This window comes from Amblyraja radiata, chromosome 20 (assembly GCF_010909765.2).
Source record: "Amblyraja radiata isolate CabotCenter1 chromosome 20, sAmbRad1.1.pri, whole genome shotgun sequence".
Taxonomy (NCBI): Eukaryota; Metazoa; Chordata; class Chondrichthyes; order Rajiformes; family Rajidae; genus Amblyraja; species Amblyraja radiata.
In genome coordinates, this window is record NC_045975.1 from 8,805,057 (window position 1) to 8,830,686 (window position 25,630).

The 25,630-nt window shown below is 43.4% G+C and overlaps 1 protein-coding gene across 6 annotated transcripts in view; it reads right to left on the bottom strand.

Moving 5' to 3' along the window:
* LOC116984565 overlaps nucleotides 1-25,630 on the bottom strand; it is a 77,711-nt gene that overhangs the window by 22,865 nt on the left and 29,216 nt on the right. The window contains exons 3-12 of one of the 6 annotated variants that reach the window (XM_033038758.1): nucleotides 17,962-18,145; nucleotides 16,508-16,650; nucleotides 14,217-14,348; nucleotides 13,321-13,418; nucleotides 12,191-12,372; nucleotides 7,725-7,814; nucleotides 7,087-7,237; nucleotides 3,975-4,113; nucleotides 2,785-2,825; nucleotides 1,609-1,700 (exon numbers count right to left, since the gene is read on the bottom strand). In XM_033038758.1, coding sequence (XP_032894649.1) covers nucleotides 1,609-1,700; nucleotides 2,785-2,825; nucleotides 3,975-4,113; nucleotides 7,087-7,237; nucleotides 7,725-7,814; nucleotides 12,191-12,372; nucleotides 13,321-13,418; nucleotides 14,217-14,348; nucleotides 16,508-16,650; nucleotides 17,962-18,145 — 1,252 coding nt within the window. Of the gene's footprint in view, nucleotides 1-1,608; nucleotides 1,701-2,784; nucleotides 2,826-3,974; nucleotides 4,114-7,086; nucleotides 7,238-7,724; nucleotides 7,815-12,190; nucleotides 12,373-13,320; nucleotides 13,419-14,216; nucleotides 14,349-16,495; nucleotides 16,651-17,961; nucleotides 18,146-25,630 lie in introns of all 6 variants that reach the window. The other 5 variants (XM_033038757.1, XM_033038759.1, XM_033038760.1 and 2 more) reach the window with 5 other exon arrangements.

Genomic DNA, 25,630 nt, shown 5'->3' on the forward strand with positions numbered 1-25,630 from the left:
ACGGATAGCCTGGGTTTCTTTTAATTTACTTTCCCATAGTCACTATTATTGATCTTTTATTCCTGATTTGATTTAATTACTTAAATTTGAATATCCCAGTTACTATGTGTGGGATTTAATTTCATTGGACTGCTCTGACTGTTTCAAATCAAACTGATCTTTTCCCTTGTTGAAATCCTCGGCAAGTCTAGCATTGCATCATCTCTGCAACAAATGCTGAATGTCACAAAACAAAATTGAGCAATACTTCAGAGAAAGAGAAAAATGTAGAAACATAGAAATAGAAAATAGGTGCAGGAGTAGGCCATTCGGCCCTTCGAGCATGCACCGCCATTCAATATGATCATCCAACTCAGTATCCTGTACCTGCCTTCTCTCCATACCCTCTGATCCCTTTAGCCACAAGGGCCACATCTAACTCCCTCTTAAATATAGCCAATGAACTGGCCTCAACTACCTTCTGTGGCAGAGAATTCCAGAGATTCACCACTCTGTGAAAAATGTTTTTCGCATCTCGGTCCTAAAAGATTTCCCCCTTATCCTTAAACTGTGACCCCTTGTTCTGGACTTCCCCAACATCGGGAACAATCTTCCTGCATCTAGCCTGTCCAACCCCTTAAGAATTTTGTAAGTTTCTATAAGATCCCCCCTCAATCTTCTAAATTCTAGCAAGTACAAGCCGAGTCTATCCAGTCTTTCTTCATATGAAAGTCCTGACATCCCAGGAATCAGTCTGGTGAACCTTCTCTGTACTCCCTCTATGGCAAGAATGTCTTTCCTCAGATTAGACCAAAACTGTACGCAATACTCCAGGTGTGGTCTCACCAAGACCCTGTACAACTGCAGTAGAACCTCCCTGCTCCTATACTCAAATCCTTTTGCTATGAATGCTAACATACCATTCGCTTTCTTCACTGCCTGCTGCACCTGCATGCCTACTTTCAATGACTGGTGTACCATGACACCCAGGTCTCGTTGCATCTCCCCTTTTCCTAATCGACCACCATTCAGATAATAGTCTATTTTCCTGTTTTTGCCACCAAAGTGGATAACCTCACATTTATCCGCATTATACTGCATCTGCCATGCATTTGCCCATTCACCCAGCCTATCCCAGTCATCTTGCAGCCTCCTAGTATCCTCCTCAAAGCTAACACTGCCCCCCAGCTTCGTGTCATCCACAAACTTGGAGATGTTGCATTCAATTCCCTCGTCCAAATCATTAATATATATTGTAAATAGCTGGGGTCCCAGCACTGAGCCTTGCGGTACCCCCACTAGTCACTGCCTGCCATTCTGAAAAGGACCCGTATACTCCTACTCTTTGCTTCCTGTCTGCCAGCCAGTTTTCTATCAACATCAATACTGAACCCCCAATACCGTGTGCTTTAAGTTTGTATACTAAAGTTATAATCCTGACCATCAATTAAAGTCTGTATATATTTTGTAAAGTTTATTTCTCTTAGAATTATCATTTTCACAAAAGGAATTTTAATCTAATATACTTGGCATAAGGCTCGGTGTCAATTAATACAATCACAAAGATGTTTCTGGAAAATAACCCATCTTGCTGTTGTTAAGGTAATATCCTTCTTTAATCTTTCATACCTCAATGATTTTGAGGTAATCCGGAGCATAGGATTCATCCACCGGTTCGTTAAATGGCCAGGAATCCTTGTGAACCTTTACAGCATCCAGCACTGCAAGCAGCAAAGAAGTGTTCAGTCGGGTTCAATTAAATACACACATTTAAAAACAGAAAGCAGTATTATGACTAGGTTAGCGAATACTCAACTTTATTAAAGCAGGAACATTACATGGAATCCAAGAAATTAGGCATCATGTCCTTCTACGCATCTGCCCCCAGAAGCCGCCTTTGATCCTACTTAATCCCACCCCTTCAAAGTATCTTTCTCAGAATCTGAGTCAACGGAAACAGGTCCTTCGGCCCAAATTGTCCATGCCGATCAACATGCCCCATCTAAACTAGTCCCATTATCCCTGTTTGGCCCATGACCCTCTAAAATTTCCCTACCCATTTACCTGTTCAAATGTCTTTTAAATGTTGTTATTGTACCTGCCCCAACTACTTCCTTTCCTTTGGCAGCTCATTCCGCACATTAACCATCTTCTGTCTCAAAATGTCACCCCTTGGGTTCCTATTAAATCTTTCCTTCTCAGCTTAAACTTCTGCCCTATAGTTCTCGATTTCCCTGCTGTGTGCATTCACCCCATCTATTCCCCTTACGATTTTATACATCTGTATAAGATCACCCCTCAGTCTTCTGCACCCCAATCCCCCTGAAGCTCAGGGCCTTGCATTCGGGCCAAGCCATCAAAAAATCTTCTCTACACTCTAAGCGTTTATTAACCTAGCCCAGAGATATGTCAATTACATTCCATATCTTATATTCATGACCCAATTCTTTCAACTGTGATCAAATCACGAAAGCTGCTTTCCCCCCTGAAGAGCAAAACTGATCCATTGAAAGACCATATAATACTATTAGTGAATTCCTGGTGGACTTTAACACTCCTAATAACCTCTTACACCCACTCTTGTACTGATTTTCTGAAAGATCACTTCTGAAAAATAAGCCCAAATACAAATACCAATCAAAACTATGATGCAAACAACAACAAATGGAAGACAAAGGATCAAGACAATATTAAGTTGACTTTCATGTACTAAAGAAAGATATTGTAATTGAAGTTTCAGCAAATTATTCTTACAGCATTGCTGTTATCAATTATTACAGATAAAATAACAGAAATGTCACCCACCTTTATACATAGAAACATACTGTTCATCATCTGTATAATGCCTGGAGGGGAGAAAGACTGCAATTATCATAATGTTAAACATGAAATAAATCAAAACACTGCATCATTTGTCCACAAGCATGTGGCATTTCTCCTACTCTTTGCTGAATCTTCCTAGTGAAAGAAGGCAGACGACTTGCCACTACCAGACCATAAAACCTTTGAATGCCAGCATTCTCTTTTGAAGAAGTCAATTCTGCAAATATTGCCAGCCTGGCAATAAATAGCCTTCAGGAGACTATTTCCAAAGAAGAGCGAGGGAATTACAAAAATCAAGCCACTTAGGAGCTTTGTGATGCCATGCTGCAGATTGGATGTTACCCCAATTTATAGTCCAACGCACTTAATTCACTTTACATCACACAGTTTAGTTAAATACAATTTCAGTGACCCAGTGAGTTTAAAGGAAGCATGGGAATAAGCATGCAGCAAGCCAGATTTCAAATAATCGGAATTTCCAAGTGATCTAATGGCAGATTAATGTTTTACTGAGGTTTGCTTGCCTGGTCAGCGATTAGCAGTTGTAGCATGAACTCCCTCTAACCTACCACCTAACCATATACAGTCCATTACTAAAACAGTTCTACTTGATCTACTTAAGTCTGTATCGCAACATGATGAATTAACCCACCGAGCCATCAATGTATGTCTTGGAGGAAACAAGATTGAGTGCAAGGACAAAACGGATTGTGTATTAAAGACTTAATGTTAATAAGTGACAATACAACACGTAAAATGACCAGCAAGAGTGCGGAGCTAAAGATTACTTACACTTCACTTTGTATGAATGAATGAATGAATACATTTATTGGCCAAGTATTCACATACAAGGAATTTGCATTGGTGCTCCGCCCGCAAGTGACAACACGATATACAGTGAGTTAGGAATGACGCATTAAACATTAATAATAAAACATTATTGATTAAACATGTGAATTAAATAAAATAGCAGAGCAAAAGGAGGCTACAGATTTTTGGTTATTGAGTAGAGCTACTACTCGTGGAAAAAAAGCTGTTTTTATGTCTGGCTGTGGCAGCTTTGACAGTCCGGAGTCGCCTTCCAGAGGGAAGTGATTCAAATAGTTTGTGACCAGGGTGAGAGGGGTCAGAGATGATCTTACTGGTTCGCTTCCTGTGCCTATCTTACTTACACTTCAGGTCTTTTCTTATCAGGTTCCTCCGAGTTGACTGGAGAATGTGTTAGTGCGGTTTGTTTTCTCTTCAGGGCAGTTTTCACCTTAGTCATTAACATCGATTTCTCTTCGCGCATTTGTCGACGCCTTGCTCGTTCTGTTTTAGGGAGCAGATAAATGAAGTAAACCTCATGATAACATTTCCCTCTTCAAAGATTATAAAAGAACATCCTGTGCTGACAATTTTATGTGCCTAGGTGCTCCTCAACAAACTGATACACACAATGCCGAGAATATATTCTGCATAACTATATTTCTTCCTTTGCTTTACTTGTTGTAGAGTTTAGCTCGATTGTATTTACGTATAGCATTATCTGATTTGATAGCATGCAAAGGGTTTTCATTGTACTTCGGTGCACGTGATAATAAACTGAAATCTAAGTATTACGTGACTGAAGATTGGTAGGTTTTATTGTGGTCTATGACAGTGGAGAGGAGTATTGGTTTAGGAAACAACTCCAAGGCCCAGGACCTAATGGCAGAATAATGAAAATTGGGTAGACGACGGTATGTGGAAACAAAGAGTAGGGATTAACGGGTCCCTTTCAGAATGGCAGGCAGTGACTAGTGGTGTAACGCAAGGCTCGGTGCTGGAACCGCAGCTATTTACAATATACATCAATGATTTACATGAAGGGATTCAAAGTAATATTAGTAAATTTGCAGATGACACAAAGCTGGGTGGCAGTGTGAACTGTGAGGAGAATGCTATGAGAATGCAGGGTGACTTGGACAGGTTGGGTGAGTGGGCAGATGCAGTTTAATGTGGATAAATGTGAGGTTATCCACTTTGGTAGCAAAAACAGGAAGGCAGATTGTTATCTAAACGGTGTCAAGTTGGGAAAACGGGAAGTACAACGGGATCTGGTCCTTGTTCATCAGTCAATGAAAGTAAACATGCAGGTACAGCAGGCAGTGAAGAAAGCGAATGGCATGTTGGCCTTCATAACAAGAGGAGTTGAGTATAGGAGCAAATAGGTCCTTCTGCAGTTGCACAGGGCCCTAGTGAGATCACACCTGGAGTATTGTGTGCAGTTTTGGTCCCCTAATTTGAGGAAGGACATTCTTGCTATTGAGGGAGTGCAGCGTAGGTTCACAAGGATGGTGGGACTGTCATATGCTGAGAGAATGGACCGGCTGGGCTTGTATACTCTGGAATTTAGGATGAGAGGGTATCTTATTGAAACATAAGATGATTAAGGGTTTGGACACGCTAGAGGCAGGAAACAAGTTCCTGATGCTGGGGGAGTCCAGAACCAGGGGCCACAGTTTAAGAATAAGGGGTAAGCCATTTAGAACGGAGTTGAGGAAACACTTTTTCATACAGAGAGTTGTGAGTCTGTGGAATTCTCTGCCTCAGAGGGCAGTGGAGGTCAGTTCGCTGGATACTTTCAAGACAGAGCTAGATGGGGCTCTAAAAGATAGCAGAGTCCGGTGATATGGGGAGAAGGCTGGAACGGGGCACTGATTGTGGATGATCAGCCATGATCACATTGAATGGCAAAATGCTGGCTTGAAGGGCCGAATGGCCTACTCCTGCACCTATTGTTAGAGATTTCAGGGGATACAAAGTCACAGGAAAATTTTAAAACAGTGAACATAGAAATATTGGAGAGGACAGGTACGGGTTAGCATGGAAGTAGCAGAATTTTGGCCAGAGCTTAAGATGAAATATGGAAGGCAAACAAGAAAGCATTGGAATAGTCAAATCTAAAGGGAACACATGATTATGGGCCTCTGGAGCAGACGAGCAGATCGAAAGAACATATGGATGATGGTATGACAATGGGCGAGGCTGTACTGGTGACAGGAGAATTATGGGGTCAGACCCTAGATTTAAAGTTATTTTGGATATCAAGCATGTAAACTGTTTGGATCAGTCCCAGAGATTTACTCCTCGACAAATAAATTATTTTGCCATTGGAAAATGTAACTAGCTCAACATAACTGTCGTTGACAGTTATTATACCATGAATGGTATTCCAGGTTTGAATTATACAGCACAGAAACAGGCTCTTTGGCTCAACTTGTTCATGCCAGTGTTTGGTCCACATCCCACTAAAGCCTCCCGATCTACGTGCCTATTGAAATGATCTTTAAAGGTTGTAATTGTGCCTGTTTCTGCTACTTCCATTGGTGGTTCATTCCACCTATCCACCACCCTGTGAGAGAAAGTTGTCACTCAGGTCCCCTTTAAATCTTTTCCCTCTCACCTTAAATCTATGCCATCTAGTTTTAGATTCTCCTACCCAGGGAAAATGACAGTGACAATTCAAGCAGAAGCCATGATAGTTAACCACACTGCTGTGGGCCTGGAGTTGAATTGGGGGCAGATCAAGTAAGGGAGGAAGGTTAACCATGAGAGGATATTTAGAGAATTTTTAAGTCAAGAATAATGATGAGCTGCCCTGTCCTTCCCCCGCCCCCCTCACAACTCCGAATTAAATTTTAATTTACCAAATCTGAATGCCCTAGCTACTGTGATGGGATCCAAATAGATCTCTAGTTTCTTATTTACTGGATTAGGTTCAGTAGGTGTATAAATAGCAAGATAGAAAAAGTGTTTCTGTAGAACATACAAACACATCAAGAGTATGAGGAGATACAAGGAACCAGCAGATGCCTGGAGGTGTGCGTGGCTTCACTCTGACAATGGTGGAGGCGAAGGACAGGATCCTTCTGGGAATGGGAGTTAAAATTTGTTAGCAAATGGAAAAGATGCAGCAGGCCTGGGCAGGCAGAGCAAAGGGCAGGAGCTTTGACCCCTTTCTTGAAGATGGCCACAGTCTACACTTGCATGGCATGAATGTTATTTAACACGGTCATCAGTCCATGTCAGAATTTTGTTTAGGCCGTGCTGCCTGAAACCATTTTCTAAATTGCTTTAGACTCCAGCATCTGCAGAGTTTTGCATGGATTATTTTTTTTGTTGTAAAATCACAGATGCATTTAAAGATAAATTGCGTATGTCCAAATGGAGAAAATGAGCCTTTCCAATTGGGAAATATTTCAAATGCTACAATCTGCCAAACAAATAATGCATTGAAGATACTGAGTTACACAAACTTACCTTCACGTGCAAGAATTCTTCCTTCTTCCTCAATATGTTTAATTTCCTGCGGCGTAAACAGCCGCTGTGCCGCGTAGTAGTAACCATCTCTCATTCGGTTATCTGCCAGTCGACCAAACATGGCCTGCCTTTCCTTCAACAGAGATGAAACCTGCAAATATCACAAGCTCTTGGGTCCAAAAACATGTGTACTACAGGATAGATTCATTAAAGTGTATATTAGGCATATTGTGCAACCCGACCCCAGTTAACATTTTTATCGCTGTATATGTTTTTGGGAAGAGGCAGAACACTTGCATACTGATTTGCCTACGTGTTAAAATCAATATTTGAAATAGCCAGGGACTTCATGACATCAATGTCAGTGCGGCAGATTGTCCTGGGTGATATTTGCACAGGCTGAGCCTTATTTTATAACACGGCACATACTATGTACAGGGTGGGGGGGGGGGGGGGAAATACAATAGTTGATGGAATCTAGGCATGGGGAGGGAGGGAAATCTTCAGAGATGAAGAGTTGTTCCTCTCATCCATCTCCTTTTTACGCTCACCGTTACATGATCTGGTAATTATAATGATGGTATCCGTCTCATTATCTCTACCTTAGAATTAAAGAATTTGTGAGAACGGTTACTTACCAGTTCTTCCTGCTGAGTACGTTTTACAAGAAGACGATCTGACGCCCTACGAGGAAGAATTTCTGATAATCTCTTCTGCAACTGTTTCTCCTGAGGAAAGACATTAAAGACATAAGAGATTAGTATACAAACTTAAAGCACACGGTATTGGGGGTTCAGTATTGATGTGGATAGAGAACTGGCTGGCAAACAGGAAGCAAAGAGTAGGAGTAAACGGGTCCTTTTTACAATGGCAGGCAGTGACTAGTGGGGTACCGCAAGGCTCAGTGCTGGGACCCCAGCTATTTACAATATATATTAATGATTTGGACGAGGGAATTGAATGCAACATCTCCAATTTTGCGGATGACACTAAGCTGGGGGGCAGTGTTAGCTGTGAGGAGGATGCTAGGAGGCTGCAAGGTGACTTGGATAGGCTGGGTGAGTGGGCAAATGTATGGCAGATGCAGTATAATGTGGATAAATGTGAGGTTATCCACTTTGGTGGCAAAAACCGGAAAGCAGACTATTATCTAAATGGTGGCCGATTAGGAATAGGAGAGATGCAACGAGACCTGGGTATCATGGTACACCAGTCATTGAAAGGTAGACCCATTGTCTCTGCCTGTTCGTGCCCCACCGAACTCATCTCCACATACCTTGACTCCATACTATCCCCCTTGGTCAAATCCCTTCCCACCTATGTTCAAGACACCTCAGACACTCTCCGCCGCCTCCGCGCATTCCATTCTCTAGGCCCTCACCCCCTCATCTTCACCATGGACGTCCAGTCACTCTACACCTCCAACCCCAACCAGGATGGCCTCAAAGCCCTCCGGTTCTTCCTCGACCAGAGGAGCAACCTATACCCAGCCACTGACACTCTCCCTACCCTCAATAACCTCACGTTTGACTCCTCCCATTTCCTCCAAACACAAGGCGTAGCTATGGGCACACGCATGGGCCCCAGCTACGCCTGCCTCTTTGTCGGGTACGTCGAACAATCCTTGTTCAATATGTACCAGGGCCCCATCACCGACCTCTACCTCCGTTACATTGACGACTGCTTTGGGGCCACCTCCTGCACCCCTTCACAAGTGACTGACTTTATCCACTTCACCACCAACTTCCATCCGGCACTGAAATACACCTGGACTATTTCCGACACTTCCCTACCATTCCTTGACCTCACTATCTCCATCGCAGGTGATAGACTCCTGACCGACATCCACTACAAACCCACTGACTCTCATGGCTATCTGGACTACACTTCTTCCCACCCTGCCTCCTGTAAGGACTCCACCCCCTACTCCCAATTCCTCCGCCTACGCCGCATCTGCTCCCAGGATGAGGCGTTCCACACCAGGACATCTGAAATGTCCTCATTCTTCAGGGAACGGGGATTCCCCTCCTCCACCATAGATGAGGCTCGCACCAGGGTCTCTTCCTTACCCCGCAACAAAGGTTCAAAGGTTATTTTATTGGTCACATACACCTAGGTGTAGTGAAAAGCTTCTTGCCATGCAGCACATAAAGAAAGAATACAGACATAACAGTAATAAAGAAATTTAAACCTAAAAACATCCCCCCACAATGGTTCCCATTATGAGGGAAGGCACAATGTCCAGTCCCCATCCCCAGTTCACCCTTAGTCGGGCCTATTGAGGCCTCCACAGTTGCCTCCACGGACGCCCGATGTTCCAGGCCGTTCTCGCCGGGTGATGGTGCTCCGGCGTCGGGAGAATCCTCACAGCGGCATGGGACACCCGGAACGGCGGCTTCCATACTGGAGGCCGCGGCTTCCGAAGCCAACAAGGCCGCGCCGGATGGAGCTCCACAACTGGTGATCTCGTTGAGAGATCCCAGGCTCCCGATGAAAAGTCAGCGGCGCCACCCGCAGCTGCCCGTTCCACAGACCTGCAGCTCCGCGATGTTTTTATTGGTGGTCTCAGCTCACTGGAGTTCCAGCGCGGCGACCCGGGTAAGGAATCGCCCGCTCCGCGATAGCGCTCCAACGCTGTGCCGCTGCCGAAGCCGAGGTTCTGGGCGGTCCCCGACAGGACACGCTGCTCCAGGCCCGCTGGTAGGCCGCGAGGACGGTGCAGCCCGGAGAAAAGCTGCCTCTCCGAATTGGTAGGGACCCTACAAAAGCAGTTCCCCCCCCACCCCCCTCCCCCCACATAAAAAAGGCTAGAACTCCAGAACAAAAAACTCAACTAACTAAAAATAAAAAAAAGAGAGAAAAAACGGACAGCTGCAGGCTGGGCAGCCATACCATACAGGACGGCGCCCCCCTAGAGTGACTGCTCTCTCTCCCCATCCCCACACTCGCAACAAGGGCAGAGTCCCCCTAGTCCTCACCTTTCACCCCACCAGCCGTCACATACAACAAATAATCCTACGTCATTTTCGCCACCTCCAACGTGACCCCACCACTCGCCACATCTTCCCATCTCCCCCAATGTCTGCCTTCCGCAAAGACCACTCCCTCCGCAACTCTCGTCAATTCTTCCCTTCCCTCCCATACCACCCCCTCCCCGGGCACTTTTCATTGCAACCGCAAGAAATGCAACACCTGTCCCTTTACCTCCCCCCTCAACTCCATTCAAGGACCCAAGCAGTCGTTCCAGGTGCGACAGAGGTTCACCTGTATCTCCTCCTACCTCATCTACTGCATCCGCTGCTCTAGATGTCAGCTGATCTACATCGGTGAGACCAAGCAGAGGTTGGGCGATCGTTTCGCCGAACACCTCCGCTCGGTCCGCAAGAACCTACCTGACCTCCCGGTGGCTCAGCACTCCCCCTCCCATTCCCAATCCGACCTCTCTGTCCTGGGTCTCCTCCATTGCCAGAGTGAGCAACACCGGAAATTGGAGGAACAGCACCTCATATTCCGCTTGGGGAGCCTGCATCCGGCGGGCATGATCATTGAATTTTGTTAACCCTTGCTGTCTCCTCCCCTTCCTTAGCCCTAGAGCGGTATCCTCCCATCCCCCAGCCCTCGGGCTCCTCCTCCTCCTTTTTCCTTCCTTCTCCCCGCCACCCCCTATCAGTCTGAAGAAGGGTTTCGGCCCGAAACGTTACCTATTTCCTTCGCTCCATAGATGCTGCTGCACCCGCTGAGTCTCTCCAGCATTTTTGTGTACCATTGAAAGTAGGCATGCAGGTGCAGCAGGCAGTGAAGAAAGCGAATGGTATGTTAGCATTCATAGCAAAAGGATTTGAGTATAGGAGCAGGGAGGTTCTACTGCAGTTGTACAGGGTCTTGGTGAGACCACACCTGGAGTATTGCGTACAGTTTTGGTCTCCAAATCTGAGGAAGGACATTATTGCCATAGAGGGAGTGCAGAGAAGGTTCACCAGACTGATTCCTGGGATGTCAGTACTTTCATATGAAGAAAGACTGGATAGACTCGGCTTGTACTCGCTAGAATTTAGGAGATTGAGGGGGGATCTTATAGAAAAGTACAAAATTCTTAAGGGGTTGGACAGGCTAGATGCAGGAAGATTGTTCCCGATGTTGGGGAAGTCCAGAACAAGGGGTCACAGTTTAAGGATAAAGGGGAAGTCTTTTAGGACTGAGATGAGAAACACGTTTTTCACACAGAGAGTGGTGAATCTCTGGAACTCTCTGCCACAGAGGGTAGTTGAGGCCAGTTCATTGGCTATATTTAAGAGGGAGTTAGATGTGGCCCTTGTGGCTAAAGGGATCAGGGGGTATGGAGAGAAAGTAGGTACGGGATACTGAGTTGGATGATCAGCCATGATCATATTGAATGGCGGTGCAGGCTGGAAGGGCCGAATGGCCTACTCCTGCACCTATTTTCTATGTATATAGGTATATAAACTGTGAAGCTAATTACATTAACTTCAAAGCCTAGCAATTAAATCAATCAAGCTACAATAGAATAGGTCAATTGAATATGAGGTGATTTGCCACCTTGCATCAAGCAACCAGAAAAATTCTCAATCTGATAAATATTTAGGAAGCCCATTTCCCAGTTTGAATATAATAGACAACCATTAATTAGCTTGTTTGTCAATATCCTTTCAATATGTGCCATGTGTCTATTCTTGTCACAAAAGCAAATTTATTTGTGTTATATAAAATTACAGGGATTAAGCCTCTTTACCCCATGCCTGCTCAACTATTTCACAAAATAATGGTTATTCTATACCAAGAGCTCACTTTTCCACCCAATTCCAGATCATAACGAACCTCTGCACAAAAAAGTATTGTTCAGTATACACCATGTATCTCTGTCACAGCCTACTAATATTCAACGGTTAATTCCACTCCCCCCCCCCTCCCCCCCCAGCACCAACATTATTTTTGCTATTACAGGTCTTACCAACAATTGTTTTCGGGTATGCTCGAAACTTTTGTCACACTAGTGATAACCGCTCATGTTAACCAAACAGAAATAAGTTTTGCTCAAAACAGTAACAATTCACCATCCGACAAGGAAACACATTTTTTTGCTCACCTTCTGTATAAGTAGATTGCTGATTTCTGAGATAAAGTTCTCAGTCAAAATTTTGTATAGTTTTCTTTCTTTTGCACACTGACTCTCTTTAAAAGAGTCAGACAGACTGTTCCATTCTTCTAAAGTGTGACATACAAGACTCCACACACTCCTTTCTTCTATGTGCATTACTGAAGAAACACACAGGAAATTAGTATTATTTATTGGGTTTTAATAAAAATACGTTCATCACCTTTGAGCAATGCAGATAAACCATATATAGCACATTCAAGCTAAACGACAGCCTAAAATTCCCGATACCGGTAACTCTTCATCTGTGCTCAAATGAATAATATTACATGCCAATCAAACCTGGAGCAGTTAAAAAAAATCAAAAAAATCTTGATGTTGAAGAACGTAAAAGATATAAATGCAAAGGTAATACAGATCCACTACCTATTCACCGGCAATTCATGAACAAAATCATGAACGCACTTGAAATCCGCCCTGGAAGTCCCCTCCCGAAAATGTGGTACCGCCGCTGGGTGAGGCGCCCCATCTCGACCTCATTGGGACTTCCGCGGCTGGAATTTCCCCCCTGCAGCCAAAGCTCTGGAACGGCAGACCATCCAGAGATGGCAGATCCGTTTCCATAGCTGACTTCCGAGGCCGACTTTCCGGGCCGGTATCTCGGCCCCTCAGTGGCCTGGCTGGACCTTTCCACTACTGCTCGCACCTCTTGAAAGCCGTGACTACTGTTGGATAATCTAGAAATGCTCTGGTACCAAGGGTGCCGGAAAATTGATGGTGGACCTGTACAAAGATCATTGTTTTTTTGGTGGCCGTACATACCCAACCAGCACAGCATATCAGGACCTCTAAAAAGTTAAATGTCATTATTTTTTAAATTGGGTACTAAGGAATTAATTGTGTATTAAGGATTACGTGCAGGCATATAAGAGTTGGATTGGGCATCACATTCGGCACTGACACTGTAGGGTGAAGGGTCTGTTCCTGTGCTGCATTGTTTTCCGTTTCAATTCCAATGATAACCTACATATAATTAGCAATTTACTAAATGCTATAAAGTTAATATATATTTTACAGCTCTCCAGCTGTCAATAAGTTGCTGTGCCCATGTGTGTTCTCACCATTGCATCCAAAGGCATCATTTTCCTTCTGCTCATTAGCTTTCACATCAGAGGTTTCATCAAGCTGTCCACTTCCCTTTTCAACTCTCTCAAACCTACAGTTAAAATAGGAAACTGAAGTCTTAAAATCTGGAAAAAGTGTTAATAGAACAATGACAACTATTAATCAGAAAATTGCTGGACAATTTATCTCTAAATTTCCATGTGCAAGTGGCATGCGTCTATTTGGCACCAAGGCCAAGTCGATGTAATATAAAACACAGGATTTAAGCCACATTGCTCTCAGCACGCTCAACTATGCAATGAGATCATGGTTATTCAACCAAAACTTTGCTTTTTAACCCAATTCCCATATACCTCAATTCCTTTGGTGTCCAAAAATCTATCAATGTTAACCTTGGATAAATGGAAAGACTTAAGCATTACAGTCCTATGAAGTGAGATATTTCTAGGAACAACAAGTCTGCATTTTTTGAGTCTTCAATCTATATTGCTCAAATCAATAGTTTTGACTTTGGGGAAGGAAGAGCGGGAAACAACTTGTTTTTAGACAGGGCAAACAACCTATAAATAAATTCAACCATTAGAAATGAAAAAAAATCATGACCCTAATTCTAAAAGTACGTAATGAACCAAACATCAATGGACACGGCAAGCAAACAACCGAATGAGCAAAAAAACTGAATTAAATGTTCGTTCAAGGTGTCAGAAAAGAAAGATGGGCCCATTATTACTTTTAATTAATATTACTTATATTGAAGCTAAAGAAAGTTAGTTTTGAAATGATCACAAGTTTTCTTTTTAGACTTAAATAAGATATAGCCCATAAAATAAACTACAATTTTACATGTAGCACACGATGAAAACAAACTGCACACACTTATGTTCTACCCTACCTTGTTTTAGATAAACTATAACGAAGTTTCCATTTTTTCTTTAATTTTTCATTTGGAGTTTTTGCTGTAATATTTTTATTTAATACTCTGGAATTTTTCATATTTTGTTCCTCCTTGAGTTTCTTTCCTTTCCTAGAAAATATCAGTCACAGTGACTAATTAACATTTTCTATTTCACAATACTGACTTTCAAACAGTGAGAGAAAAGTATGCTGCAATCATGCATCATGGTGTTACAGGATTATAAAAATCAGTCATGGTGCACAAAGCAGAGTGCTTCTTCTATAAAAGGCACTGCATTTACATCAACAACCTCTACCTTCTAGGTAAAGGTAGAAGCAAGGGAAAGCATGGTCGGCACAAACATGGTGGGCCGAATGGCCTGCCCCTGTGCTGTGCTGCACGGCTCTCCTTTGGAAACCAATGACATTCATTTTTTAAGCGGCAGGTTTACATACGACATTAGGGGCATAATAATTGTCCAAATTAAATCTGCACTCTTGCCGAATAATTGCTTCCTCCCCAAATACTAAGCACTAGGCTGTGGGCCGAGGTGCTTTTTCGTTTAAATTCGTGACCCAAATCACATAACTACCTGAATTTTTAACATATTGTCTAAAAATATTATAGAAATCATGCCTGAAACTCGTCAAGACCAAAACCTGCACATATTTTTAAAATATGAGAAAAACCTCCAATTTGCCGAGTAGTAATTGTCCAATCAATGCATATTTGATATTGCGTCGGATGCCAATTGACCAATCACGCGCTTTGTTTCATGGTAGCTAGGCAGCAAGCACTCTGGGATCATGGCTGCCTCCTAATTACATCAAAACAATAGCAAGGTTTCAAAGGAATAAAGGTAATGCTAACCTTGCTGATAATTTTGTTTTACAATTGATTTATATTTGTAAAGTTATGATGTGAACTGTTAAATAAAAATGATAAATAACAAATGTAGAGCTAGGGCTAGGATTAAGGTCGGTCGGTCAGTCGGTAGGACGGTGGATGCTGTGAAGGATCGGTCGGGCTGTCGGTAGGCCGGTGGATGCTGCGAAGGGTCGTTCGGGCTGTCGGTAGCCCGGTGAGTGCTGTGAAGGATCAGTCGGGCTGTAGGTAGGCCGGTGTGTGCTGTGAAGGGTCAGTTGGACTTTCGGTCCGCCGGTCAGTGCTGCGAGGGGTCGGTTGGGCTGTCAGTAGGCCAGTGTTGCAGCGAGCAAGCAGGCGGACTGACGGAGCCAGTGCTATGGGGGTGCTGAAGGCGGCCCGGGCGGCGTGCAGGGCAGTGCTGCTCCCCACCATCATCACCATGATGATCCAGAAGGGCATGCTGGCCGAGGTGGACGCGCTGAGCGGCCACACTTACGGAGCCTGCAGCCGGTCCCAAAGCGGATCCAGCCATGGGCAGCTCTGGAAGGGGTACGAGTTAGGTTTAGGGTTAGGCATTTTCCTCTCAGTGGAAGATGCCCTAGCCTTCCCCCAGCCTGGCACTGCCCCAGTCCCATTACTGCCGTGACCCCCACTCTGACAGTCAGTGGGGTTCAGTAAACGGGGGAAACCCACAGGAACTGCCCTCACCCATTAATTAGGCTGGTTCAGGAGTCTCATTCAAAATACACACTAACAATTGTATTCATTATATTATTTTATATAATATAATTATATATAACTCCAGTTATATTCACGTGTGGTATAATAATATGGTTTAAATATACAGCAGCCCAGAATTAGGCTCCCCATGGAGTAATATGAGCACGAATACTAGACCGCGTTTACTTTTTCGATCTCATTTTCTAATTAGCTTAATTAATTAATGTGCAACTTTTGGCACTGACGAGTTATGACTTCCTTCTCAATTATATTTTATCTAAATCTGTGCAAAATTACAAGTAGTTCCCAGACAGGGGTCACTAAAGTTAAATTGTAGACACATTTTCGATGCTCGGCCCACAGCCTACACGCTTCATCTAAAAACTGGGGCGATTCACAATGTTCAGAACAACAACATTTCAAATCAGAGCTTTGACAAGCAGTTTGTACACAAGGAGTGCACAAAATCCAGCCAGGGAGGTGATTGCGAGCAAAAATAAAACGACAAACAGAAAACACTTGGGCAGCACCCATCAAAATATGTAGACCTTCTCCCATTCCATAGTTCAATTAAGAAGCGCCATTGCACATTAATAATCAGAATATTTCTATTTGATTTATAACTAATTCAAATTAGCCTCGCATTTAAAGAAATTAAAACTCTATTTACAAGACAAAATTTAAATTACTTATTATCATTCTTTGATGGTTTATATTTTGGTTCCTCCTTTGGTGGTGGTGGAGGCAGCTCTTTGTATAATCTGGTGCCGTAAAAATACCAGTATTGGGCCCCAGCGTTGTCTTCTCCAAGGGCCTCTACTCTCAAGCTATCTGCTTCAAGACCCTGAAACAAAATTAATTTACATGATACCAAGAGTTGGAGTAAAAATCTGCTTCCCAAATATAATTTTTGTAATTCTATAATGTACAATCTCATTAAAAAGGATAAAACCGTGTAAAATACCCACACAATATGGAAAATGGAGATAGGTTTCTAGAGCATAACCTGCAGAGATTAATTGTTTGGGTGGGGCGGGTGAGGGCGAGAGAAAAGAGAGGAAAAAAAAGACCAAGTCTGTGAACTGGCTATTTTTCTAAAGATAAGAGCAAAGCATGCAGTTGTGATACCCATATTCAGCATTACCACCATGGCTTCTATTGATATTCAGTTACCACTTTTACAGTCTACAGATAACACTTAGAACAAATTTAGAAGAGATCACAGATTGAAAAAAGACAGATGTATCATCGATGAAATACATGACAAAAATATCACTGATACATTTACATTGGAAGAATAAAGGATATGCAGATAATGAAACAGACAGACAGACAGAGACACACACACCCCCCCCCCCCCAAAGGGGAAAGGCTCTGTGAAATTTGCTTTTCGAAAGGAAAGGATGTTTGGTTTTATTAAGAGAGGCACAAGCTTAGAGAAGTCGTTGTTCTATTACCACGTTCAATTCGAGAATCACACTAAGTTGAGCCAATCAGCAAAAGGGATCAGAATGGGAAGACTAGAAAAACTGTGGGTCTTGTTCTTAAGGCAATGAAAGGTTAAAGTCTGATCTGGAATGTACTGTCAGGTGATGGTTTGGTGGCCATGGGGGAATAGAGTAAAGCACAAAAGATGTCAGGAACAAAAAAAAAAAGAGAACTGGCTTAAATACTTCCGTAAAGAGTGGATTTGGAGACATTCAGAGTTCAGGATAGCATTAAATCCAGTCAAGCTGTAAACACATGAACAACATCCAGAAGTACAGATGTCTTCTTTTATCTTAGGATTTTCCTAATGTTCCTGCATTTACAGCAATGTTTTAACAGACTATAACTATGTGTAACATTGATGGAAATTGATGAAAAACATTCCTCAATCCAGAATCAGAGCAGCACAATTGCAATAATTTGTCGGCAAGTGGTCTTAACCCACTCTGGAGCAAAACTGAGAAGCCATTGTAAACAAAATTACTCTACACAAGCTTCGCAACTTGCATTTATGGATAAGATGACCCCGTACGTGGCACACACTAAAATTAAGGATTTACAACATTAAACATCAACATGCCAACTACATGACCAGTGCTGCTCCACTCCAGTATGTTTAATTAGAGCCCTTGTACCATGATATATTTGAGAGAAAAGAATCCCTCACCTTTAGAAGGTCAAATACATCTGTGGCATCCAAACGGTAATCACAGAGTCTGTGCAAAATTTCAACTATTATCCTGGAAGAAAGAGCCCTAAAGTGTATTCCCTGAAGTGGGTTTTCCTTCCCCTCTTCGAGTTCCCATCGATGTCGAATGATGTCTTCAAGATACATGTGGAAATTCTCTATGCTGTTGAGATAAACAAAGTACCTTTGAGTAATTATTTCAGTGAGTCAACGAGTGCCTTTGTCTGTACCAAATGCCATGATTCAAGCTTCAGGTCATAGCAGGATATACTAAACTCTGTGCCAAAAGATTTTACAGCAGTTTGAGTCAAATAACTCTGCTGTTGTAAAGACATTGCTTGAAGTTCCAGAGGTCTCATATATGCTATCTGGAGGAAAAGGGGATATATGCCAGAAACAAAGTGAATGGAAAGTATAATGCTCCACTTCAAATTAAATATCTGGGATTCAAGCCCCACAAACGGTCTTCGATGCATTAGTGTAGATTTTTCTTGTGCCAATTGGAGACATATTTTACGTTTTAGTAAAAAACATGAAATAGATTAAGAAAAAAAAGCAGCAACTTTCAGAACCAAAACCAAAATATGTTGATTAAGTGGCGAATGTACTGTTGTCATCGGCACAGGCTCAGGAGAATTAGTTTTCTAATCTGTTATCTCAGCTGTGTATTAATCCAGCTAATCACACAGCTAAGGTCAAAACCACGGGTCTCTAGCAGAGGCCATCACGTTAAATAAGACACCTCGACAGGATAGTGCATATTAATTCTGAGTATATATTAAGTACATTCTTCCTGTTTAATTTAACAGAAGTGTCGTATGCCAATGTTAATCATGCATTATAAAATTCCATAAGTAATCTCCAAAAAAACTACTGGTCAGGACAGCCAAAACAGTTGAACCCCGGCTCCAAGGAATGGAGTGTATTTTTATTTGAACTTCATGAAAGGAGACATTCAAATAAACACACGTGTTCATCAAAAAAGTACATCAGAAAATTTACAATAATGGAGACCAACAGACCATGTGCTGTTCGAAATAAAACCTCAATCCCAGTTTCCAGCATGACATCTAACCTTGTGTGTTCCAGCTCTACTAAGCTTTCAGACAGTGAGCATCACATTTTCCTCATCTCTCTACAGGATAGAGCGGATATGAGAATAGTGGATAGAACTGACCCCACTGACCTACTCAGGCTCTCAAACTGCTTAGTCACCATGTTACAGGAAAGATGCTGCCAGCACTTTCACACATTGCCAGGACTGGGAAACTGCTGGATTAGCTAGGACTGTTTTATTTGGAACAGAGGTGGCTGAGAAGAGATTTAATTGAGGTGTTTAAAATTATGTGGGGCCTAGATGGGTAGAGAGGTAGGGGGAGGGGTGTGTGTGGGCGGGGGGGGGGGTAAGAGAGCTTGGAGAAAAGACTGGGGAAGAGGGGGGGTATCACAGGGAGGGGGGCAGGAGCCAGCGGGGGGACCAGAGGGGAAGGGGCCGGTCGCTGGTCGTTTTCCTCCGCCAGGATCAGAGTCTCCGCTTTTTGTTTGGCGACATCTCTGACTCCGGGCTGGGCTGGGCCGGGCCGGTTCTGGTCCCTCCGAAAATTGTGTCCGGTTGGAGAACTCCGCTGGTCACAAGCAGCTCCAGTAAAGACGCAATGGCGCAGGAAGGGGCAGATCGTCCCGGGGATCGACAGAAAAGACTAATCCACGCAGCGCCGATTGGCAGGAGAGGAGATCGATATGCGCACGTGCGGTTTTTAAGATTTTTAAAAACTTGCTAACCTTTACAATAAGCCACAAATCGAAATGAAACTTGGTGCACTCGCAGCACAGGAGTTGGCGAAAAATCGTAGCGCTATCAAGGCTTATCTTAACCAGTGCCACATGGGCTGATTGGCCTCGATACAAGGTAATTCCAATTTTTAAAAAAATGCTTATAAATAAATATTTGACCTTGGCCACCCATTTTGAGTAACCTGTCATCTCTGGCCACCAAGATATTTGCAGTCCTCCAATTCTGACCTGTTCTGCAACCTTAAATCTTTGACATTAGTGACTACATTATTCAAGAACTATCCTCAAACTTCTCACTACTCGTCTTTTAATAAGCCTCATAACCTTTTGGACATATATTGCCAGTGACAAGGAGGCCTTTGGGCCCAAATCAGCCTTTTAAAGTATGCACAATCCAGAATGTTTGTACCTTGGCTCTCACCCTGGAGACCTGCAATTACTTTTAAACTCATACAGTTGTCCGGTTTTTTTTAATGTCATGACTGAGATTGCTTCTCTCACCTTTCAGTGAATTAATTCCTTACTCACCGAATGTGAAAGCTTTCCCTCTTGTGACCTTTGATTCTTAGGCCAATCACAGCATTTTTGTGGTTCTCCAATGGAAAATCGCTCTTTATTTTTCATAGAAACATAGAAAATAGGGGCAGGAGTAGGCCATTCGGCCCTTCGAGCCTGCACCGCCATTCAATGTGATCATGGCTGATCATCCAAATCAATATCCCATACCTGCCTTCTCTCCATTTAGCCACAAGGGCCACATCTAACTCCCTCTTAAATCTAGCCAATGAACTGGCCTCAACTACCCTCTGTGGCAGAGAATTCCACAGATTCACCACTCTCTGTGTAAAAAATGATTTTCATGGTGGTTCAAACACTTCTGCAATCTCTTCCTCAGTTTATCTGCTATTAGGAGAAGCCCTACCTTACCTTTACATCAGCTCTGCTCTTGATAAATGATAACCATATATAACCATATAACAATTACAGCACGGAAACAGGCCATCTCGGCCCTACAAGTCCGTGCCGAACAACTTTTTTCCCTTAGTCCCACCTGCCTGCACTCATACCATAACCCTCCATTCCCTTCTCATCCATATGCCTATCCAATTTATTTTTAAATGATAACAACGAACCTGCTGCCACCACTTCCACTGGAAGCTCATTCCACACCGCTACCACTCTCTGAGTAAAGAAGTTCCCCCTCATGTTACCCCTAAACTTCTGTCCCTTAATTCTGAAGTCATGTCCTCTTGTTTGAATCTTCCCTATTCTCAAAGGGAAAAGCTTGATCACATCAACTCTGTCTATCCCTCTCATCATTTTAAAGACCTCTATCAAGTCCCCCCTTAACCTTCTGCGCTCCAGAGAATAAAGACCTAACTTATTCAACCTATCTCTGTAACTTAGTTGTTGAAACCTAGGCAACATTCTAGTAAATCTCCTCTGTACTCTCTCTATTTTGTTGACATCCTTCCTATAATTGGGCGACCAAAATTGTACACCATACTCCAGATTTGGTCTCACCAATGCCTTGTACAATTTTAACATTACATCCCAGCTTCTATACTCAATGCTCTGATTTATAAAGGCTAGCATACCAAAAGCTTTCTTTACCACCATATCTATATGAGATTCCACCTTCAAGGAACTATGCACGGTTATTCCCAGATCCCTCTGTTCAACTGTATTCTTCAATTCCCTACCATTTATCATGTACGTCCTATTTTGATTTGTCCTGCCAAGGTGTAACACCTCACATTTATCAGCATTAAACTCCATCTGCCATCTTTCAGCCCATTTTTCCAAATGGCCTAAATCACTCTGTAGACTTTGGAAATCCTCTTCATTATCCACAACACCCCCTATCTTGGTATCATCTGCATACTTACTAATCCAATTTACCACCCCTTCATCCAGATCATTGATGTACATGACAAACAACAAAGGACCCAACACAGATCCCTGAGGCACCCCACTAGTCACCTGCCTCCAACCCGACAAACAGCCATCCACCATTACCCTCTGGCTTCTCCCATTCAGCCACTGCTGAATCCATCTTGCTATTCCTGCATTTATACCCAACAGTTTAACCTTCTTAACCAACCTTCCATGAGGAACCTTGTCAAAGGCCTTACTAAAGTCCATATAGACAACATCCACTGCTTTACCCTCGTCAATTTCCCTAGTAACCTCTTCAAAAAATTCAAGAAGATTAGTCAAACATGACCTTCCAGGCACAAATCCATGTTGACTGTTCCTAATCAGACCCTGTTTATCCAGATGCTTATATATATTATCTCTAAGTATCTTTTCCATTAATTTGCCCACCACTGAAGTCAAACTAACAGGTCTATAATTGCTAGGTTTACTCTTAGAACCCTTTTTAAACAATGGAACAACATGCGCAGTACGCCAATCCTCGGGGACTATTCCCGTTTCTAATGACATTTGAAATATTTCTGTCATAGCCCCGGCTATTTCTACACTAACTTCCCTCAATGTCCTAGGGAATATCCTGTCAGGACCTGGAGACTTATCCACGTTTATATTTTTCAAAAGTGTCAGTACTTCTTTTACTTTGAAACTCATAGTATCCATAACTACTCTACTCGTTTCCCGTACCTCACATAATTCAATATCCTTCTCCTTGGTGAATACCGAGGAAAAGAAATTGTTCAATATCTCCCCCATCTCTTTTGGCTCTGCAGATAGCTGCCCACTCTGTTTCTCCAATGGACCAATTTTATCCCTCGTTATCCTTTTGCTATTAATATAGCTGTAGAAACCCTTTGGATTTACGTTCACCTTACTTGCCAAAGCAACCTCATATCTTCTTTTAGCTTTTCTAATTTCTTTCTTAAGATTCTTTTTACATTCCTTATACTCCATAAGCACCTCATTTACTTCATGCTGCCTATAATTATTGTAGATCTCCCTCTTTTTCCGAACAAGATGTCCAATTTCCCTTGAAAACCAGGGCTCTTTCCAATTTTTACTGTTTCCTTTCAACCGAACAGGAACATAAAGATTCTGTACTCTTAAAATTTCCCCTTTAAATGTCCACCATTTCTCTTCTACATCTTTCCCATAAAACAAAATGTCCCAGTCCACTCCTTTTAAATCATCTCGCATCTTATCAAAGTTAGCCTTTCTCCAATCAAAAATCTCAACCCTAGGTCCAGTTCTGACCTTCTCCATAATTATATTGAAACTAATGGTATTGTGATCACTGGACCCGAAGTGCTCCCCAACGCATACCTCCGCCACCTGTCCCGTCTCATTTCCTAACAGGAGGTCCAGCACTGCCCCTCCTCTAGTAGGTACCTCTATGTATTGCTGCAAAAAACTATCCTGCACACATTTTACAAACTCCAAACCATCCAGCCCATTTACAGAATGTGTTTCCCAGTCTATGTGTGGAAAGTTGAAATCTCCCACAATCACTACCTTGTGCTTACTACTAATATCTGCAATCTCCTTACATATTTGCTCTTCCAATTCTCGTTCCCCATTTGGCGGTCTATAATACACCCCTATAAGTGTTGCTACACCTTTCCCACTTCTCAGTTCCACCCAAATAGCCTCCCTAGATGAGCCCTCCAATCTATCCTGCCAAAGCACTGCTGTAATATCTTCCCTGACTAGCAATGCAACGCCTCCACCTCTTACCCCTCCAATTCTGTCACACCTGAAGCAACGAAATCCTGGAATATTTAGTTTCCAATCACAGCCCTCCTGCAACCATGTTTCACTGATCGCCACAACATCATACTTCCAGGTGTCTATCCAGACTCTAAGCTCATCCACCTTTCTTACAATGCTCCTAGCATTAAAATATGCACATTTAAGAAACCCCCATCTCTTCTTCTCTGTTTATTTCCTTTTTTTTCTTTCTCCTCTTGTGTCCGAGTGCTTCCCTTTTCTGCTTCCTGCCTCCCATTCTGTCTACTAGCTTTCTCTATTTGAGTCCCTCGCCCCAACCATTCTAGTTTAAAGTCTCCCCAGTGACCTTTGCAAATTTCCCCGCCAGGATATTGGTCCCCCTCGGGTTCAAGTGCAACCCATCCTTTCTGTACAGGTCCCACCTTCCCCAAAAGAAGTCCCAATGATCCAGAAACTTGAATCCCTGCCCTCTGCACCAGTCTTTCAGCCACGCATTTATCCTCCAACTCGCTCAATTCCTACTGTCACTTTCGCGTGGTACAGGCAGTAATCCTGAGATTGTTACCTTTTTGGTCCTTTTCCTTAACTCTCCTCCCAACTCCCTAAATCCTCCCTTCAGGACCTCTTCCTTTTTTTACCTATGTCATTTGTACCAATATGTACCACGACCTCAGGCTCCTCTCCCTCTGATTTCAGGATATCTTGGATGCGTTGAGACACGTCCGAGACCTTGGCACCAGGGAGGCAGACCACCATCCTGGTCTCCCGACTGCGTCCACAGAAACGCCTATCCGACCCTCTAACAATAGAGTCCCCAATTACAATTGCCCTCTTCTTTTTCCCCCTACCTTTCGGAGCAACAGGGCCCGTCTCTGTGCTGGAGGCCCGTCCGCTGTTGCTACCCCCGGGTAGGCTGTCACCCCCATCCGTACTCAAACAGGAGTACTTATTTGCAAGGTGTACCGACATTGGAGTACTCCCTCGTTCCTGCCTCTGCCCCTTGCCCTTCCTTAGCGTGACCCACATGTCTCTCTCCCGTGGTTTTGGAGTGACCACCTCCCTATAACTCCCCTCTATGACCTCGTCACTCTCCCTGACCAGACAGAGGTCATCGAGCTGCTGCTCCAGGAACCTAATACGGTCCCTTAGGAGCCCCATCTCTCTGCAACTGGTGCAGATGTGGACGTCTGGAGGGCCATCCGACACCATGACCTCCCACATCTGACATCCAGAACAGTACACTGCTCTGACTGTCATTCTCTCGCCTTACCCTGGATCCGATACCAGTATAATACAATAGAAACTGCTGGGAGAAATCAGCAGGTATCTGACTCACAAACAGCTGCTCCATCTTGCCCTTTAAACTGCACCTTTATTATATAAACAAAAAGCACTGTACCTTTAGCCCACTGTACCTTTACTAAAGCACTGTACCTTTAACCAGAAAGCAGAAATGCTAACCTGAGGTTGCACCCAATCAGCTGCTTCCTCTAGTCTGCTTCCGCCAATCAGCGGCTTCCACCAGAACCCTCCCTATGGAGTGTGAAACGTTACAGACTTTGGTAAGCCCTGACCCTCCTCCACTGTCTCCAAAGGTCCCGGGCCTCTGTGAAACCAAGCCCCGCGCCCGATTTAAGTACTCACCGCCCTGACCCTCCTCCACTGTCTCCAACGGTCCCGGGCCTCTGTGAAAACAAGCCCCGCGCTCGATTTAAGTACTCACCGCCCTGACCCTCCTCCACTGTCTCCAACGGTCCCAGGCCTCTGTGAAAACAAGCCCCGCGCTCGATTTAAGTACTCACCGCCCTGACCCTCCTCCACTGTCTCCAACGGTCCCGGGCCTCTGAGTAGGCTAATACAACCTATTCCTACATCTAATTCTTGTACATTGTTCTTTTCTCTTTATGGATTGTACAGTATTGCAACTGCCTCTTCCTTTACTGCGATTTAGTTTTTTTCCCTTCTATGGTAAAGACATATTGAACGGACTCATTCAGTACTTTTACCATACCTTTAGTCTCCCTGCTTGCATCTACTTTTCGGTCTCATGTCTCGCCATGTAAATAAGATATCGTGGCCCAAAGTTTCTTCCTGTGCTTTTCTATTACATGTTGTACAATAGTATTTTGTTGAATTTATCAAGTATATTTCAGGTTAAGAATGTCAAGCATTTCAGGTTAAGAATGTCGAG